This window comes from Staurois parvus, unplaced genomic scaffold (genome assembly GCF_062004578.1).
Source record: "Staurois parvus isolate SC_StPar_1 unplaced genomic scaffold, SC_StPar_1.0 ptg000634l, whole genome shotgun sequence".
NCBI classification, from domain to species: domain Eukaryota; kingdom Metazoa; phylum Chordata; class Amphibia; order Anura; family Ranidae; genus Staurois; species Staurois parvus.
The window spans coordinates 6,336,670-6,356,372 of NW_028318430.1; the positions used below are offsets into that span (position 1 = coordinate 6,336,670).

Genomic DNA, 19,703 nt, shown 5'->3' on the forward strand with positions numbered 1-19,703 from the left:
CCCTCTCACCCCCATGACTTCATAATCTCACTAGAAAACAACAGGGATAAGCAAGAAAACAAAGAGTAAAAAAGTAGAGCTATAAAGTATGCTAAATACCGCCTTCAGAAAAATATAAATATACCCAAGGATCAAAAGCAAACTTTTGGTATCTGAAATTTATAAATGCCCACTTACACAGAAGGAACAGCAATGCTGCAAGCTAAAAAGTGAATCCCTGGCGGTGTTGGTCATTGGTCATCAAGAAAACATGTACAGTATCTCACAGAAGTGAGCACACCCTCACATTTTTGTAAACATTTTATTCTATCTTTTCATGTGACAACACTGAAGAAATGACACTTTGCTACAATGTAAAGTAGTGAGTGTACAGCTTGTATAACAGTGTAAATTTGCTGTCCCCTCAAAATAACTCAACACACACCTATTAATGTCTAAACCGCTGGAAACAAAAGTGAGTACACCGCTAAATGAAAATGTCCAAATTGGGCCCAATTAGCCTTTTTCTCTCCCCAATGTCATGGGACTCGTTAGTGTTACAAGGTCTCAGGTGTGAATGGGGAGCAGGTGTGTTAAATTTGGTGTTATCGCTCTCACTCTCTCACACTGGTCACTGGAAGTTCAACATGGCACCTCATTGCAAAGAACTCTCTGAGGATCTGAAAAGAATTGTTGCTCAACATAAAGATGGCCTAGGCTATAAGAAGATTGCCAAGACCCTGAAACTGAGCTGCAGCACGGTGGCCAAGACCATACAGCAGTATAACAGGACAGGTTCCCCTCAGAACAGGCCTCGCCATGGTCGACCAAAGAAGTTGAGTGCACGTGCTCAGCGTCATATCCAGAGGTTGTCTTTGGGAAATAGACGTATGAGTGCTGCTAGCATTACTGCAGAGGTTGAAGGGGTGGGGGGTCAGCCTGTCAGTGCTCAGACCATACACCGCACACTGCATCAAATTGGTCTGCATGGCTGTAGTCCCAGAAGGAAGCCTCTTCTAAAGATGATGGACAAGAAAGCCCACAAACAGTTTGGTGAAGACAAGCAGACTAAGGACATGGATTACCGGAACCATGTCCTGTGGTCTGATGAGACCAAGATAAACTTACTTTGTTCAGATGGTGTCAAGCGTGTGTGGCGGCAACCAGGGGAGGAGTACAAAGACAAATGTGTCTTGCCTACAGTCAAGCATGGTGGTGGGAGTGTCTGGGGCTGCATGAGTGCTGCCGGCACTGGGGAGCTACAGTTCATTGAGGGAACCATGAATACCAACATGTACTGTGACATACTGAAGCCGAGCATGATCCCTTCCCTTCGGAGACTGGGCCGCAGTGCAGTATTCCAACATAACGACCCCAAACACACCTCCAAGATGAGCACTGCCTTGCTAAAGAATCTGAGGGTAAAGGTGATGGACTGGCGAAGCATGTCTCTAGACCTAAACCCTATTGAGCATCTGTGGGGAATCCTCAAAGGGAAGGTGGAGGAGCGTAAGGTCTCCACCATCCACCAGCTCTGTGATGTCGACATGGATGAGTGGAAGAGGACTCCAGTGGCAACCTGTGAAGCTATGGTGAACTCTATGCCCAAGAGGGTTAAGGCAGTGCTGGAAAATAATGGTGGCCACACAAAATATTGACACTTTGGGCCCAATTTGGACATTGTCACTTAGGGGTGTACTCACTTTTGTTGCCAGCGGTTTAGACATTAATGGCTGTGTTGAGTTATTTTGATGGGACAGCAAATTTACACTGTTATACAAGCTGTACACTCACTACTTTACATTGTAGCAAAGTGTAATTTCTTCAGTGTTGTCACATGAAAAGACAGAATAAAATATTTACAAAAATATGAGGGGTGTACTTACTTCTGTGAGATACTGTATATGTGAATGATATGTTCCAAACTCTTAGGGTTAACTGTATTAAAAGAGTGGTTTAGGGTTTTTTTATTTTTAGAAATTATACATACCTAGGTGGATGCAGCATCGGTCCTCCGGTGTCTCTAACACTGGGAAATGAGCAATCAAAGACCGCTGATTACTAATTTCTCAATGCTCCATGAGCAGAGAGCTGCTGACTGTCAGTTACCGCTCTCTGCTTTGCTCCTCCCCATGCCCACTGGATCTCCGGGCTGTGGAGGGGGAGGAAGTGGCTGGCTCAAGCTCTCAGCGGATCGCTGAGAGGCTGAGCCAGGTGCCGGTCCATGGATCTGAGTGGATCCCAACTTTAAAGTCAGGATCTCTTCCAGGTCTGGACCGGCTGAATGATGTCAGCCAACAGTGGCCTTCAGCCCATACAGCTGAAATGTAAAAATAAATCACACTGAGAGGTTGCCCTGAAGAATTGTGAGATCGGTGAGTTGTCTTTCAAATTACTGGGGTATGCACTCTGTTATATAGTTTTCCTGTAAAAAATTCCTTTAGATTTGCCAAAAACCATATAATATGAGGTCAAACCTAAACAACACTTTCAATTTGTATCCAATCAGACAGGCCCTTGCACTACATAGTTGAAGGAAAATCTAAAGAAGATTGTACAAGATAATTTTATAATGTATGGCCAGCCTTAGGAGTGTGTTCCCATCTATAGGTGTAAAGTGTAGTTTGTTGGTGATCACCAGTGACTAATACCGTAACATCAAGAAATGGAATTTCATAGTTAAAGTTTTGTGGAAGATGTACAGGAAATTTTCTCCAAGTATCCAAGAAACACATTTGCATAAGAGGGTGTCTGAATAGTATTGTTTCTCAAACCTAAAGTAGTTATTGTCTAAAACCAAAGAGAAGCCTTCCAAAATAAATTGGGAGGATACAGTAACATCTGTCCTGCACAACAAAAGGTGTTTAACAGCCTTCAAACCAAAATTAGTGAGAATAAAGTGTACTAAATGTTGATTGTTAGAAGTCTGCAGTTAGAAGTTTGCTTCAAAGCTGTCAATCACAGCAGATTTTTCATGAAAATGTCAAATATCACGTGTGTATGAAAGCAATGCTTGTACCAGCGATAGTAAGAATTTGTCAATGTATTCATGAGGGATGAGTGATGGAATGATTTCCAGAGACTATGGGCATGAAAGATGGAGAACTGAATATCTTGTGTACCTTGAGGAGGCCGTATAACACTGGGAGTGTTGGATGTTCCAAGTAAAGGTAATTGGCAATATCCTCTGTAATCCTTTGGCGATTCTTTGCTATGGAGCTCCGTTCAGAACTTTTTTTGAATATGTGTAACAGGATCCAATGAGACAAAAGATTTACCATCCCAACTTTATAGCCTTTATAGTTCATAATGACAAGTGTTTCCCATTGTCAGTTGGTTTTATGATGATAGTGTTATCGTTCTTTAATGATTTCAATGCTGAAAATTCCTCTTTACTCAAAGTATTGTCTTTTCCTATTAATTCCCCCATGTGTGTGATACTTGATGGTCTCAATAGAGGGGTAATTTCTATATGGTATAAATGCACTGGTTACCTTAAATGGTGTCATGGGATATCAAATTAGTTTGTGTAGTTCAGTGTTGAACTGTTATTTCTGCTTTGGACTCTACTCAAATTTGAACGTCTCCAACTCAAACTGAAATTTGCCAAATTTTGATGTAGGAAAAAGGATAGGATCTGGCCAAGTAATGTCAGCTCACCCTTGCCCAGTACTCATGTAGTGAAGTTCATCACCTGACACTCTTCGTGATCTGGTATTGAAGAAACAAAGTATTTTACTTTTTAAACTGCTTTTCTGCAGGTGGATTGTCTCTGCAAAGGGACATTCAGGGCACCTTTTTCTTTTCTTTTTTTTTTTTTTTTTTGAGGGCGGTATTTATTACACTTTATAGCACTAATTTTCACGTTTTTTTTTATTTTTCTATGCTTTTCCCTGTTGATTTTTGGTTATTTTGTAAGTGCTAAGACATTATGGAGTGGGGAACGTTACACAGTTTACTATGGGTTACATTGAGGTATATACAGTAGGTGGGTGTTAATTATAGGCTTATTGTCAGCACAGTGGCTAAATGGTTAGCTCTCCCACCTGGCAGTACTAGGGTTGTTGGTTCGAATCCCAGCCACGGCACCTCTGCCTGGAGTTTGCATGTTCTCCCTGTGCCTGCGTGGGTTGCCTCTGGGTACTCCGGTTTCCTCCCACACTCCAAAGACATGCTGGTAGGTGAATTGGATCCTGTCTAAATTGGCCCTAGTATGTGTAAGTTAGGGACCTTAGATTGTACGCCCCTTGAGGGTAGGGTTTGATGTGAATGTAAAATACAGTTGCAAGAAAAAGTATGTGAACCCCTTGGGATTACGTGGAGTTTTGCATGAATTGGGCATAAAATGTGCTCTGAACGTCATCTAAGTCACAATAATAGAAGAACACAGTCTGCTGAACATAATACTACACAAACAATAGATGTTGCCATGGTTTAATTGCACATAACATGTAAACATTCACAGTGCAGACTGTGTTCTTCTATTGTTGTGACTTAGATGACGTTCAGAGCACATTTTATGCCCAATTCATGCAAAACTCCACGTAATCCCAAGGGGTTCACATACTTTTTCTTGCAACTGTGTATATATATGTAAAAGCGCTGCGTAAATTGACAGCCATATATAAGTACCTGAAATAAAATAAATAAATATTGTTACTATGTTGCTTTCAGAAAAGTACCTTAGGGGGTTAGAACTTCTGATGTTTTTTATTGCTGTGCATGCCTAGCTGTCAAGACACTGTCCACATCCCACGTGTGTTAAGGGAATTGTTAACTTTTCCCCATTTATCCAATGTATAAAATATTTCCTTTTGGGGAAAACTGTGTGATTTACCAGTATTTGAATAATAAAAGGAAACCAGAGGATCCAGGAATTCTCCATATAGGTGTGTCTGTGTTGAGAAATGTGTATTGGTGGTTTACAAGTTTTGTAGAAAACATCAAAATATCACAATAGGCAAACTGAAATTGTGGATGAGTTATGTATGATCAAAGCTGACTTAATGTCTGATTTTACTGTAGCCTCCTATCTAAAGCTCATAATAAATGTGCTAAGTCTGGGATCTGTGCGAGGCACTTATTGGGTGCTGAAGCAGAGGCATTAATTAGCTGCTCAGACAGAGGCAGGCTAATCAGTGTGGAAGCTGTGGAGGAAAAAGGTGGTGGTGAGTAAGAAGCTGGTCATCTGAACCCAATCCTGGTTATAGGTATTTTAGCACTTTCATTAGAAGTTTATCGAAGTCTGCAACACGGTGGAGGTCAGGGGCCCTGGTGTACAGCAATCATTAGGTCCTACTTAACCACTTACCGTCCGGCTGCTGTATATAAACGGCCGGAAGGAGGCAGTCCAGGGGCAGGTTTCCGTTCATAAACGGACACAGTGGAACACCAATCGTCGTACGGGACCTCTGTGCGAGGTTCCGTTCATGTGATCACTGATTGGCCAATCAGTGATCACATGCAGAGTAGTAAACAAGATGTCACTTCTGACATCATTGCTTACTACTTGTGAAATCTGTGAATGATCACAGAGGTCACATGGTATAAGGCTATTCACAACAGCCTTGTACCATGTGACAAGCTGTGACCAATCACAGCTCACACAGTAGTACTCAATGTCTGCAAGAGAAGGAGAAATGATTGCTTTTACAGCCTTTATGAGTGTAAAAGCGATCAGTGTAAAAAAAAAAAAAATCTTCATCACCCCCCACAAGTAACACTGTACTGCTAGGGTGACAGTATGTAGAAAAAAAAACATAATATATAAAAAAAATTATAATTTTTGGTTATAAACTAATTTGGGTTATTTTTTTTTACTAAAAAGATAACTGAATACATTCTGACCAAGATTTATGATGAAATATTATTTATTTGCAAAAATTGTATAAGAAAACCCCTTTTTTCAAAATTTTTGGACTTTTTCATTTATATAGCAAAAAAAATAAAAATCCCAGTGGTGAATAAATACCACCAAAATAAAGCTTTATCTGTCTCAAAAAATGCTAAAAAATGCATATGGGTACAGTGTTGCATGACCGCACAATTGTCATTCAAAGTGTGATAGCGCTGAAAGCAGAAAATTGGCCTGGACAGGAAGTGGGTAAAAGTGTCCGGACTGGAAGTTGTTAATCTTACATTTTATTTTTTTTTTTAGTGATTGATTCATGCCTTGTATTCCATTTGTAGAGGAACCAGTTGGCTCTGTTGGACTTCGGAAGTCAGGTGGCTATGTGATTGCCACAGGCACCACCTTTGCTGCTCTGAATTGGGAAGACCAGTCAGTAACTACTCTTGCCCAAGTTGATGAAGACAAGCCCAATAATCGTTTTAATGATGGAAAAGTTGACCCTGAAGGAAGATTTTTTGCAGGTATTTTTTTAAGTTTCTTATACATATTGAACTATTGATCAAAACTGTAGCCACAAACAAGAAAAAAGTGAAAGTGTACTAGATCGTGCAAATAAGACATTTACTAGTTATAACATTTACAAATAGAATTGCTCTCACAAAAGATTTAAAGACTATTCACAAAGAGCTATGATTTGCCATGTATATCTGGCAAATCATAGCTCTTTGTCTTATCTGCTCAATCTAGCACACTGCTTTTATTCTCGTCTGTTTATAGTTTTTCAAATTTTCCTGATTTATGTGTTTGCTGCAACAATTCATGATCATTTAAGGCATCTTGGAAATTATACTTTTACACTTTATACTCCATAACCCGGTGACTGTTTTTTATTACAAACTTTTTAGGGGCTTTTTCAGCGATCTTCCCAGTGAGTGTACCCTATGTTGTGTTGCTTTTGATAATAAATGGTTTACCGTATAATTTGGTAAGGCATTCAGCTGTGAGTTGCGGCAAGCTTGTGTTTTTAAATGATAATTTTAAGCATTAAATTACATAACACAATGGAAGCAACGTCTCCCAGGCCACAGAGTAAGCCTGAGTGATTAGAACTCATACTCAAGCTGAACATTTTCAGATTCATTGTCCCACAGTTAGTACGTGGCCTTGTATTTTGGCAGCAATTGTCTGAGTCTTCAGACAATTGCTTTAGTAATAGATATCTCTTAACTGAAGCTGCCTTAAAGCCGCATTTAAATTGAAGGATAAGTTCACCTTTTTCAACATGTTACATGTTCCACCCATATTTAGGGTGTAGCATGTAACATGTTGAGCATCCACCACCTCACTTCCCGATCCACCCCCTCCTTGTGACAGTGGGCCAGGGACCTTCTCTCTGCACCCGCTGTCACAATATAAAAATAGTGTGGCTGTGTGGGGCTCCGCCCACACAGTGGACTCATTCATGCACAGAGTTCTGTGAATGAATACCTACAACTACCATTATCCATTGCTGCTGATGGCTTGTAGATCTCAATGATCTGCGAGGGCATTGATGAGAGCTCTTAGTCCTTTGAGCTTCCTGGATTTCAGTATGGGAGGCATAGGCAGACAGTGTACTGATAGTCTGCAAGAGCCTGACATTGCACCCATGATCTGCTAATCGTGGGTGCATGGCTTTAAAGACCCCAAGAAATAAAATAATAAATGCACATTTTTTTTACCTGAAAAAAATATGTATTATTTTTTTTAAAGGTTGTACCTTTAAGTACAACTTTTTTTCATTTTATATTTACTTGTCTTATTTGAACCAGGACATCCTCATACATGTTATATCCAAGTCAACTAGCTGTCAATATTTTAAAAGACATGTATGGACAAGGTGTTTTTTGGCCATACTTCTCCTTTAAAGCTTCTTCTTAAAACCAATTTTATTATATATGGCATCAATCTCCAAAGAAAATGCTAGCATATTGTAATAATCATAATATTTTATTTTCCAGATACAAGTATCATTCTCAAGGTATATTTGAATATGATAATGATAGTACTACTACTACTAATAATAATAACAATAATAATAAATAAAAATAATTTAAAGTTCTCTTCACCCAAGCAATCAAATTCCTGTATAGAATATTGTTAAAGCAGGAACAGTATTTTAAACAGATACAGAGTCATATAGGTTGAATAAACACGTAGGGCTTTTGTATGTTTTCAAATATGGAATGCTGAGGGATGAACCTTGGTTGGAGCAGAGTGTAAGGCTACGTTCACACTAGCCTTGTGTGCAGGCGGCAGAGAGGCGTTTGGGAAGCGTTTTTACCGCTTCCCAAACGCCTCTGCCAACTCTGCACATTACAGCACATGGTGTTGTTCTAACAGGTGCGTTTGCGTCGCGTCGCGGCAAAACGGACGCCTCTGGTCGAGTCAGGAGGCTTTGAAGCCTCCTATTCTCGTCTATGGTGCCGCTCCGCAAACGCCCGGCCGGCGTTTGCGGTGCGTTTGCGGGGCGTTTGCGGAGCGGTAACACCACTCAAATGCATTATAGGCGTTTGTGGGGCGTTATTAATGCTCGGCAAACGCCTAGCAACCGCCGCTAAACCGCACATGCGGCGTTTGCGGAGCGTTTGCCGAGCGTTAAAAACGCTCCGCAAACACCGGACCAACGCTTGCCAATCGCTATAGGGGCATTTGGCAAGCGTTGGCAAAACAGCCTAGTGTGAACGAGCCCTAAGAGCAGTATTTTAGGTGGATGCTATTATAGACCAGGTTTCTTTTCTTAAGGGAAGGAAGGAAATAAGCAGGGGTGAATCATTTCATTACATCATCCAAATATGTAGGTCCGTTTTTTTTTGCAATTTAAAACTGCAGGCAATTCTCAAATCAAAATCTTCATTTTACTGGGAACCAGCAGAGCAAGTGGAGAACTTAGATGATATGTATATGGAGGGACACATTTTTAAGCAGTCTATTTTCAGCATTCTGCTCTTAGTGTACTGCTTACAGTTCTTCAATAGCCATACATACAAATCATTAGAATAATTATGCTTATGAGGACACATGTTAGTTGAAGTGCTTTTTATACATGATAAAATACTGGATTCTTCCTAATTATTCAACATAGAATAACTAGGAGAAGCTAGCTCTTACTGCCTATTAAACGTTCATTAAGCGCCACACCAAATTTAACACTGAGAGTGCTATAAGCTATCCTAACCAGTGGATATGCCGTAAAAAGAGTTTGGACACCCAAACCCTTTTTCTTTAATAGAAACCTCACTTGGTTTCCATACTCACTCCTCCTGCTTTTGATGGTATGTTTTTTTTCCTAGTGGTGGTAGTCCTAGGGTTCCCACCATCATTCCTCCATTCATATATCTGAATCCTCAGGTTTCTTATTTCTGGTTGTGAAATATTGATTTGTATTATGTACGTTGTACGTATTCTTATTTTTGTGCACTGTCTGTGTTTTTTGCGGATCTATGTCATTTTGTGCTATTTAGGTGCTATACTAGACTGATTCTTCTGTGTGGTGTTTTGGGTGTCCAGACCCTTTTTCTTTCATTGGAACCTCACTAGGTTTCCACATTTACTCCTCCTGTTTCGGATGATATGTTTTTCACTTAGTGGTGTTAGTCTTAGGGTTCTCACCCTCCTTCCTCCTTTGCAACTATTTATATAGCTGAGTCCTCTGGTTTCTTCTATCTGGTAGTGGAATATTGATTTAAAATACGTACATTTGTATGTATTCCTGTTTTTGTACACTGTTGGTGTTTTCTGTGGATTTATGGTCTTATTTGGGATGCTATTCACACTCCTATAATTTTTTATTTTTGGCACATGTGGGGTGTTTGGTCTTGGGTAGTATTTTTATGGCTAGTTGGTCATTTTTTTATTTATTGCTTTGTTGTCCTAGCCAGGGGCGGACTGACCATTTGGAAACTCGGGCACTGCCCGAGGACCCAGGGTCAGTAGGGGGCCCCATGAGATGCTCCTGGTACCTATTTAATAGGCTTTTTTTGAGTTTGGGCAAGGACACAGGGGTCTCATGATCCCCTATTGCCCAGGGGCCCCATGAGTTGTCAGCCCGCCCCTGGTCCTAGCATATCACTTTTTGGTTTAGTATTTTTTGATGGTACTTATTATGGATGGTTCATGTGCTGCGCCAGCCATCTGTTGAGTATTCATTACCTGCTTTGTTTCGCTTTTTTTGCAATTTGTCATTTTTATGTAGGAGCTATTTTTGATAGCTTGATTTCAGCTAGGATTTTGTATATTTGGCTTTTTTTTTGATGAATTGTTGTGTTTTATTCCTTTTGCGATGTTTTTTTTTTTTTACCTTTTCCCTGTATGTGTCTTTTAACCTTGCACTCTGTGAGGTCATCACTAGAGGGTGTTGTTGGTGGGTGGGACTTTGGGTTTATTAGTCTGTTCACTTCCATGGTATAGTGTCTTGAGAAAGATGGGCTGAGCTTCATCGAAACGTTGACAATAAAAATACTTTATTAAATCATCCAAAGAAATGTAATTCTTTTCCTCTAAATATAGAATGCACCATAATGGATGCACTTGCTCATACAAGTGTTTGGAGAGTTTTTACTTTAAGCCAGTAGAAGCAACTCTATGTTAGCCTATGGTGGAGATATACTCAAACTGTTGCACACAAACCAGAATATGGAGCAGCTATTCGTGGTAGCCAATCAGCTTCTAACTTCAGCTTGTTCAATTAGGCTTTGACAATAAAGCCTGGAAGCTGATTGGTTTCTATGCAGAGCTGTACCAGATTTTCCACACTCCAATTTTAATAAATAACCCCCTAAGTGAGCATTTATAGGCATACAGAGCATACAGAAAGTATTCACAGCACTTTTGCCACATTTTGTTATGTTACAGCCTTATTCCAAAATGGATTCAATTAATTTTTTTCCTTAACATTCTACAAACAATACCCCATAATGACAATGTGAAAGAAGTTTGTTTTGAAATCTTTGCAATTTATTAAAAATAAAAAATGAAACAAAAACCACATGTACATAAGTATTCACAGCCTCTGAAATGACACTCAAAATTGAGCTCTGGTGCATCTTGTTCCCACTGATCATCCTTGAGATGTTTCCACAACTTGATTGGAGTCCACCTGTGGGAAATTCAATTGGATATGATTAGGAAAGGCATAAACCTGTCTATATAAGGTCCCACAGTTAACAGTGCTTGTCAGAGCACAAACCAAGCCATGAGGTCCAAGGAATTGTCCGTAGACCTCCGAGACAGGATTGTATCAAGGCACAGCTCTGGTGAGGGGTACAGAAAAATGTCTGCAGCATTGAAGGTCCCAATGAGCACAGTGGCCTTCATTTGAAGTTTGGAACCACCTGGAATCTTCCTAGAGCAGGCTGCCAGGACAAAATGAGTGATCAAGGGAGAAGGGGCTTAGCCAGGGAGGTAACCAAGCACTCAAGTGGCCAGACGGAAGCCACTCCTCAGTAAAAGGCAAATGGCATCCACCTGGAGTTTGCCAAAATGCACCTGAGGGAGTCTCAGACCATGAGAAACAAAACTCTCTGGTCTGATGAAACAAATATTGAACTCTGGCCTGAATGCGAAGCGTCATGTCTGGAGGAAACCAGGCACCGCTCACCACCTGGCCAATACCATCCCTACAGTGAAGCATGGTGGTGGCAGCATCATGCTGTGAGGATGTTTTTCAGTGGCAGGAACTGGGAGGCTAGTCAGGATTGAAAGAAAGATGAATGCAGCAATGTACAGAGCAGGGGCGGACTGAAAACTCATGGGGCCCCTGGACAATAGGGGATCGTGGGGCCCCTGTGTCCTTGCCCAAACTCAAAAAAGCCTATGAAAAAGGTACCAGGGGCATCTCATGGGGCCCACTACTGACCCCGGGCCCTCAGGCAGTGCCCAAGTTCTCAAATGGTCAGTCCACCCCTGGTACAGAGACATCCTTGATGAAAACCTCTTCAAGAGTGCTCTGGACCTTAGTCTGGGGCGACGGTTCATCTTTCAACAGCACAACGACCCTATGCACACAGCCACATAACAAAGGAGTGGCTATGGGCCAACTCTGTGAATGTCATGGAGTGGTTGAACCAGAGCCCAGACTTGAACCCAATTGAACATCTCTGGAGAGATTTGAAAATGGCTGTGCACCTACTCTCCCCATCCAACCTGATGGAGCTTGAGAGGTACTGCAAAGAAGAATGGGAGACACTGCCCAAAAATAGGTGTGCCAAGCTTGTAGCATCATACTAAAAAAAGAACAACTTGAGGCTGTAATTGGTGCTAAAGGTGCTTCAACAAAGTATTGAGCAAAGGCTGTGAATACCTATGTACATGTGTTTTTTTTTATTTTTGTAGTTTTAGTAAATTGCAAAGAATAAAAAACAAACTTCTTTTACGTTGTCATTATGGGGTATTGTTTGTAGAATGTTGAGGAAAAAAATAATTTAATCCATTTTGGAATAAGGCTGTAACATAACAAAATGTGGCAAAAGTTTAGCGCTGTGAATACTTCTGGATGCACTGGGTTTACAGGCTGGGAAAAAAAACCCCATCAAATTTCTGAAAGGAGTCTTTGAGCACAAAAAAGCCTGATGCGCCTAAACACAGTGTCAAGTGTTTATAAGTGTAATTTTTTTTTTTTGTGTTTTTGGGGAAAATGCTTATAAACCATAGGTAAGTAAAAGCGCCTAAATGTGCCTAAACGCATGTACAATATGCTCCATAGGAACGGTTTTTATTCAGCTTTTTTTCTGCCAGCAGTTCTGGCACTTTCTGCTGCCTAGTGTGCATGGACCCTTAAAGCGATTCTAAAGGTTCATATTTTTTTTTTTTTTAAATAACAAACATGTTATACTTACCTGCTGTGTGCAGTAGTTTTGCATAGAGCAACCTGGATCCTCTTCTTTACGGGTCCCCCTCAGGCTCTCCTGGCCCCTCCCTCCTGTCAGGTGCCCCCAGAGCAAGCAGCTTGCTATATGGTACGTCTGCTGCCATTGGCTCCCGCTGCTGTCAATCACAGCCAGTCCGCCAATGAGGAGAGGGGGTAGGCCAAGCCGCATCTCCATGTGCGAATGGACACACGGAGATGTGGCTTGGCCCCGCCCCCTCTCTCCTAATTGGCTGACTGGCTATGATTGACAGCAGCAGGAGCCAAAGGCTCCTGCTTGCTGTCTCAGTCAATGATAAGGCAGAGACCCCTGGGACAGCCAAGGCTGTGGTGCACATCAATGGATCTCGATGAGGCTCAGTTAAGTATTGAGGGGGCTGGGGGCACTGCTGCACACAGAAGGCTTTTTACCTTCATGTATAAAGAAAAACATTGAGCCTTTACAACCACTTTAAGTATACCTTTCAAAAGAGAAATATTGGACCTGCTATTGTTAGTCTTCCTCTGACAATGCTAGTTGCTTAACTATGGAGTGTTTTAATTGTCAAACCTGAAATAAACTTGCAGCAGTCTGAAAAATAAGAATGTCTTACCTCTGTACTGTTCCAGGTCACTGACTGAAAACAGCAGAGTGAAATGTGATCACGGCAGCTAGACAAGTCACATATTTAAAAGGGAATGTCAGTAATGGCACACAGTGCATTTCTCCAGTAAGAATGCACTGCTTGTAAATAATGAAGTACCAGAAATAATGAACACGTTTACCTGGAGTGTGTTAATAAATATGTTAGCTTTGTTAATTAGTGTTACTTTTTCCTAGGGACTATGTCTCAGGAAATCCGCCCTGCAGTCGTAGAAAGAAACCAAGGCTCATTGTATACCCTGTACCCTGACCACTCTGTAGTGAAGCACTTTGATATGGTTGACATCTCTAATGGGATAGACTGGTCTTTGGATCACAAAACCCTCTACTACATAGACAGCCTTTCCTTTGCTGTGGATGCATTAGATTATGATGTGAAAACTGGAAAAACATGTAAGTTTTTATTTCTAATTTGTAATCTAATCAGTGCTGCATAGCTCTATCCCCTGTGCTGTAAGAGTATATTGTGTCCTTTTACAGTGTAGAAATTGTATTTTTCTCTTTAAGGTAGAACTCCAAGCAAACCACTAAATCTTAATGAACACCATAGTAATCCATTAGATCTGTAAACAGGGCAATATTCATACATATCTAGGGCATGTATTTTTTTTTTTATTTAGGACCAGTTTAAAAACAAAAAATTCACATATTAAAATCTGCATTTTGTACTAGAAAAATACTTTGAACCCCAAACAGTTATACATTTTCTGAAAGAAGAACCTGGTGAATATAATGGTGGCAGTTGCAATTTTTCATGTTGCCCAATTTTTGAGCAATTGTTTACCAAATGCAGGCTTTGTGCACACAAACAATATAATACCTAATATGTTGGAAACATATAAATTAATCTTGCGTAAAAAAACAATCCCAACTGTAGAAACAACTCTGGTAACCCTTGATCAACAAAGATAGCAATCTTGTTAAGTTTAATTAAAAAAAAAAAGCCACAATGCAATATGAATCTCAAAATCTGTTTGTTTGCACAGCAAACAGACGCAATGTCTACGCATTACAGAAGGATGAAGGTATTCCAGATGGCATGTGCATAGACTCAGAAGGGAAACTGTGGGTTGCCTGCTATAATGGAGGACGTGTTATTCGCATAGACCCTGAGGCTGGTATGAGATATACTGTGTGTGTATGTGTATATAATATAAATAAATACATATATATATATATATATATATATATATATATATATATATATATATAAATAACAATTTCCATTATAATGTTATAAACTTAATTTTCTGCCATATACTGTTTTCATGCTCTGGAGGCAAACTTTCCAATCTGTATTGTAGGGACGGTGATCCAGACTGTAAAGCTTCCAGTGGATAAGACGACCTCTTGCTGTTTTGGAGGAAAAGACTATTCAGAGATGTATGTGACATCAGCCTGTGAAGGCATGGATGAAGAATGGACTGCACGCCAGCCTCAGTCTGGAGGAATATACAAGGTGATTAAACTAGTGTAATGCTTGAACTGTTTTGTGTTCTGGTTAAAGAAATACATAAATGCATATAATATACATTTTCTGTGCAAATTCATATAACAATCTGCCAGGGCCAGTTTTCTGATATATACAAATCCAAGACCAAAGTCACAAGTGAAATATTTTGTCTAGATAGTTTACATGACATATGTCCAACTAGTCCAAGTTGGTTAATTTTTTTAGTTTTTTTTTCTTCTGCTGTCTTAGAGGGTCTCTTTATCACACACTTTAATTCACACTGGCTCTTGGCAGAAAAAAAAACACTAATATTGGGCATTTTTTTTGTACTAGTGTTTAGGATCATTTTAGGAGTGTTTTATAGTTGTTTTTCCTGCCAGAAAAAATGCTCTCAAAAACACAAAACAGAAGGGTTATTTTCTGCCTCTAAACACTGAACTTCAAAAATGCCTCTAGACTACAGTACCTAATGTGCATGGATACACAGGATAATATTAATTGCTTCTATAGGCAAAATGCTAAAAAACTCCTCTAGGAGCAGGGTTTCTCATACTCACTTGATATTTTTACAGTGGCTGTTTTTGGCTTTTGACACTTTTTCTACAGCTGTTAAACCCCCCAGCATGTTATACTATGTGTCCATGCACACATAGACTGTAATCAACTTTTTTGGCTGGAAAAAAACCCAAGTGGACTAGTGGATTTCTAGAGGAGTTTTTTAGCTGTAAAAATGCTCTAACGCTGAAAAACGCAGTAAAACGCCACAAACCGGCGTTTTTGGACTTTTTTGACCCCCCCCCCCCAAATTTTTTTCTTTATGTTAAAAAAACACGCCAAAACTCCACTAAACACTAATGCAAAAATAAAGCTGTATTTCAATATTTTTATCAATTTTTAAACAGTTTAAGACAGGAGTAACAAAACAAGTCCATGCAAGGGCTATTAATTGCACTTCAAAATTTGAAAAAACAGTGTTCTAACACCAACAGAGCAAAAGGTGCGCTCACGCAGGGGCCATCAATGGCACATAAATTACAAAAATATTAGCATAACACCAACAGTAACTCAAACTAAAGGCAGCTATCCACTGCCACACCAAAAACAAACAGAAAAAAGAAAGGAAAGAGGAGTACAAAAGAAAAAAAATAACAAGACCAAGAGCAGGGGTCCAAGAACGCCAATACCGAGCAACATCACAACCCCAGACTAGCTGGGGGGAGCGAGGGAAAGGCATATTGCAACCACAGCTCCCATATTTTCAAGAATTTCCATTGGGAGTCGTTACAGATACTCAACATCTGTTCATTGAGCATCATAGTGGTCATACGGTCCCGCACCCCCTGAAGAGGGACAAACGGGCTCCCCCAGGCTTGAGCAATTGTTCTAGAGGCCGACAAAAAAAATTAGGAAGCCAACTTCTGCTGGTGAGCCAAGAGGCCCAGTATGGGACAATGAAGCAATGAAGCTACTGGGCACATTCTAGCCCTCCCCAAAGCCTGAAGCACAGTAAATTGGCTCTGTGTTTAGAAAGTTTGGAGATCTGTACTTTAAGCCATAAGTTTCACATATTCCCCCATGTGTTGGCATAGTCCACTATCCTGCTGCTTGTTCTGGTCTGCTGTTCATCTGATACACTCATGTTTGATGCTCCCGCTTGCTCTGGCGTGGTCCATGGTCCTGCTACTTGGTCTGATCTTCTGTCTGTTTGGTGTGCTCCTGACCTCTGCCTGCTCTTGTGTGGTCTGCAGTTCTGCTACCTGGTGTGGTCCATTATTCATACCAGTGTACTATTGTCCTGTGTGTTAGTCTGCTCTTGTGTGATCTGCACAGCTAACGTTACCAGCGTTATCAAAACGTCCAGTGTGCATGAGGATAAAAAGTGAGATTGTGCTAATATCTGACCAGTGGTCAAAATTTATTTTTATCACTAGGGCTCCTAAACTTCAGTTTAGGAGCTTTTGGCTTTGGTTTCCAAAGCTCCTAAACTCTATTCCATAAATGCCTATGTGTCCTTGTACACATAGGCTTTTAGCAGAATTTAAGAGTTGGCGCGTTTAGGTGAGGTTAAACCTCACTGTCCTGAACGCAGAAGAATCTTGTTCAGGATAGGAACTTTTTGACCGCTGACCAAGGGAAAACGCAAAATGGTGGTCAGGGTAGCCTAGTGTACATGTAGTCTAAGGCATGGAACACCTCTTGAAAATTTTTTTGTGTGTTTTCCATCCAAATAAACTTTTTAGTAGATGTTAAGTATCAGTCTGGATGTACTGCAGCAAACTAACCTTAGTAGGTACAGTATGTGTTCAAGCAAACAGAGTTTATCCTCTCCAACATTTCAAGGGATCGCAGTCCTTGAGGCCTTGACAAGGATGGACTACAATCCATATATATGGACCAGTAATATACTTGGTTGTCTAAGGGAAAAAAAACATACAAGCTCATATTTTCTACATACAGGAAGACCACTGGGTCTCCACAATAAGCTTTTTAAAAATCCATGTGGTATACACTTTAATTGCAATGTAGCATTTATATAAATGAATACAACTAAAATCATGTGTTTTCAAATATTTTTCTTATAACAGATTACTGGACTTGGAGTGAAAGGAATTCCACCTACTGAATTTGCTGGTTGAACAGGACAAGCTTGTTTAATACCATTATTTCTGTGTCTGCTAACATTAATGCTACTCTACATGAAGCAAATGAATACCATTTATATATTCTTTATGGCTAAGACGTTTAACACTTTAATACTTTATCCAATTGAATAAACCTTTCTTTAGTATTTTGTTACTAAATAAATGTGTCTATTTACTATAATGGAAACATGTAGCACTAGCCAAGCATCACTGAAAAAAAAAAATATATATATTTTTTCTTACAGTTCATTGAGAGCCATTGTGTATTTTTACCTACTGTACAGATAGTGATATTGAACCCTGTAAATTGGCTCATCATAAACCATTTAAATCACTCGTATTGAGAATTATGTGAAACCACAATGGATCAAATGTGGGTAGGTCCATTTAGAAAATACATATCTGAAATTCAATATGTCAAAAATGAGAGGAGTCATAGAATAGGGTAATAGAATAAAAAAGGAAAAAAAATGAGAAAAGGAAAATGGGAAGGAAGTGAGGTAGGAAAAGGTGGTGTGTGGCACAGAGGTTTCGGAGGACACAAGAGTACAGGAGAGAGGCTCCACCTATACAGTCTCTGTTCCTCCTACAATTCACTTTCCTTGAAGAAGGTCCTGAAACTCAGCAGAGACAGAGAATTCCTGTCAATAGAAGCGGTTTTTGTGAAAATTTTCATGGTTACCCCTATCTGAGGCAATTAGGCTTTCCGTGCATTCAATATAATTGACTTTCATTGCCCATGTTACTATGAATGGTGCCCAAGACTATTTCCAATATACTGGGATGCAACATCTAGCACCATAGAGCAGGTGTGAGAGCATATATGTGGTCTTGGGGAAGGCATTTGTGATGCAGCAAGAAAAAAAGGGTGCCCGTTTTCCTACTTTTTAATCGCAGGATGACAAAACATATTTGTGATACTTAGTCAGCAGTTCTACAAGTAAGTCATTGCAAGTACTGTATAGCAAACTGGACATTGCACAAATATCCTAACCTTCATGTAATTGCAGGCAAAGATTATCATTTGTAGGGTGATTAGAAAGCCTTAAAGTGTTACTAAACCCACAACAATAAAATCAGTCTGTATATGCAGTAAAGCATGCTTGTTATACTCACTGTGCAACCTAAGGGGTTAATCCTCTGCATTGTATAAAAAGGCTGTTTGATCCTATCTTCTCTGATCCTCCTCTTCTTCTACTGTCCCCAATTTATCTGCTGATAGTATAGAGCTCTCTGAGTCACTCTGCACATGCTCAGTTTAAGCTGTATTGCTACAGAGTTTTTTTCTTCTTTGGGAAGGATGCATGTGATCGGCAAAGAGCCAATCAGCACCATCCAGACAGAAGGTCAGCCTCATAGGACAGTCAGAGCAGAATTAAAACTCCTTCTACAAGCTTTAAGCGGTGCTCAGCTGGACACTGCTAGAAAACATAAGATTGCTCTAGCTGCTGATGAAAAAAGGTATTTAGCAGTTTTATATGTACTAAAAGAATTGCATTTCCATGTTCTGTGTACTGTGGGAGAACAGATATAGTGAATGCAGGGTCCATATATTGGACTGTTTTAATATTTTCACTGTTTTCTGCTGGAAAATGTGTCATGTATGCTTAGTAAATGGCATTCCTGAAATATGAGTAACTGTGTGGACGTGTCAACATATGTAGTTGAGGACCCTCCAAAGACTTCATAACAGATGTCCCCATTCATTGTCATCAGTGTTTATCTGCCTATCCTTTTTTTTTTTTTTTTTACAGAGAAGGATTAAAACACCTGTCATGTTTTTATTGCTGCCTGTGTTCATATTAGGGAGAAGAACCCTCGCTATTTTTCCTGTTTACCGTTAACACTGAAAATGAAAGGAAAAGAAAATCCCCAATTTTGTGTTGTCACCAGAATAGGAATAAAGAGGAAATCTTTTAATGGTGATACTAATTGTGGTGACCCTGGTGTCAACCAGGTAGGTATTCCCTCACTTTTGAGAGATTTCCTCTCGCTTCCTGTTTTGGCTATGAGACTAAGGGAAATCTTCCAAATGGGAAACAGATGGCAAAAAATGGACAGGGATTATTTTATACCTCATACAATGCAATGCAAGGCTGACAGTTCCCACATCTGTTGACATGTAATCAAACATGCACCGATTACCTGTGGATGATTAAGCCGGGGCACAAACAAACTGCCGCCAGGGCCAATCATCCACAGGTAATATCCGATTACATATGAGTAGCTGC

The 19,703-nt window shown here is 40.0% G+C and overlaps 1 protein-coding gene across 2 annotated transcripts in view; it reads left to right on the top strand.

Annotated features, from left to right (window-relative positions):
- Positions 1-17,618, top strand: part of RGN (regucalcin) — a 30,467-nt gene extending 12,849 nt beyond the window's left edge. For both annotated transcript variants that reach the window (XM_089693521.1, XM_089693520.1), the window contains exons 3-7: positions 6,169-6,351; positions 13,555-13,770; positions 14,364-14,495; positions 14,682-14,836; positions 17,416-17,618. In XM_089693521.1, the coding sequence (XP_089549647.1) occupies positions 6,169-6,351; positions 13,555-13,770; positions 14,364-14,495; positions 14,682-14,836; positions 17,416-17,466 (737 nt within the window). In that variant the 3' untranslated portion in view covers positions 17,467-17,618. The remainder of the gene's footprint in view (positions 1-6,168; positions 6,352-13,554; positions 13,771-14,363; positions 14,496-14,681; positions 14,837-17,415) is intronic.
- The last annotated feature ends 2,085 nt before the right edge of the window (positions 17,619-19,703 follow it).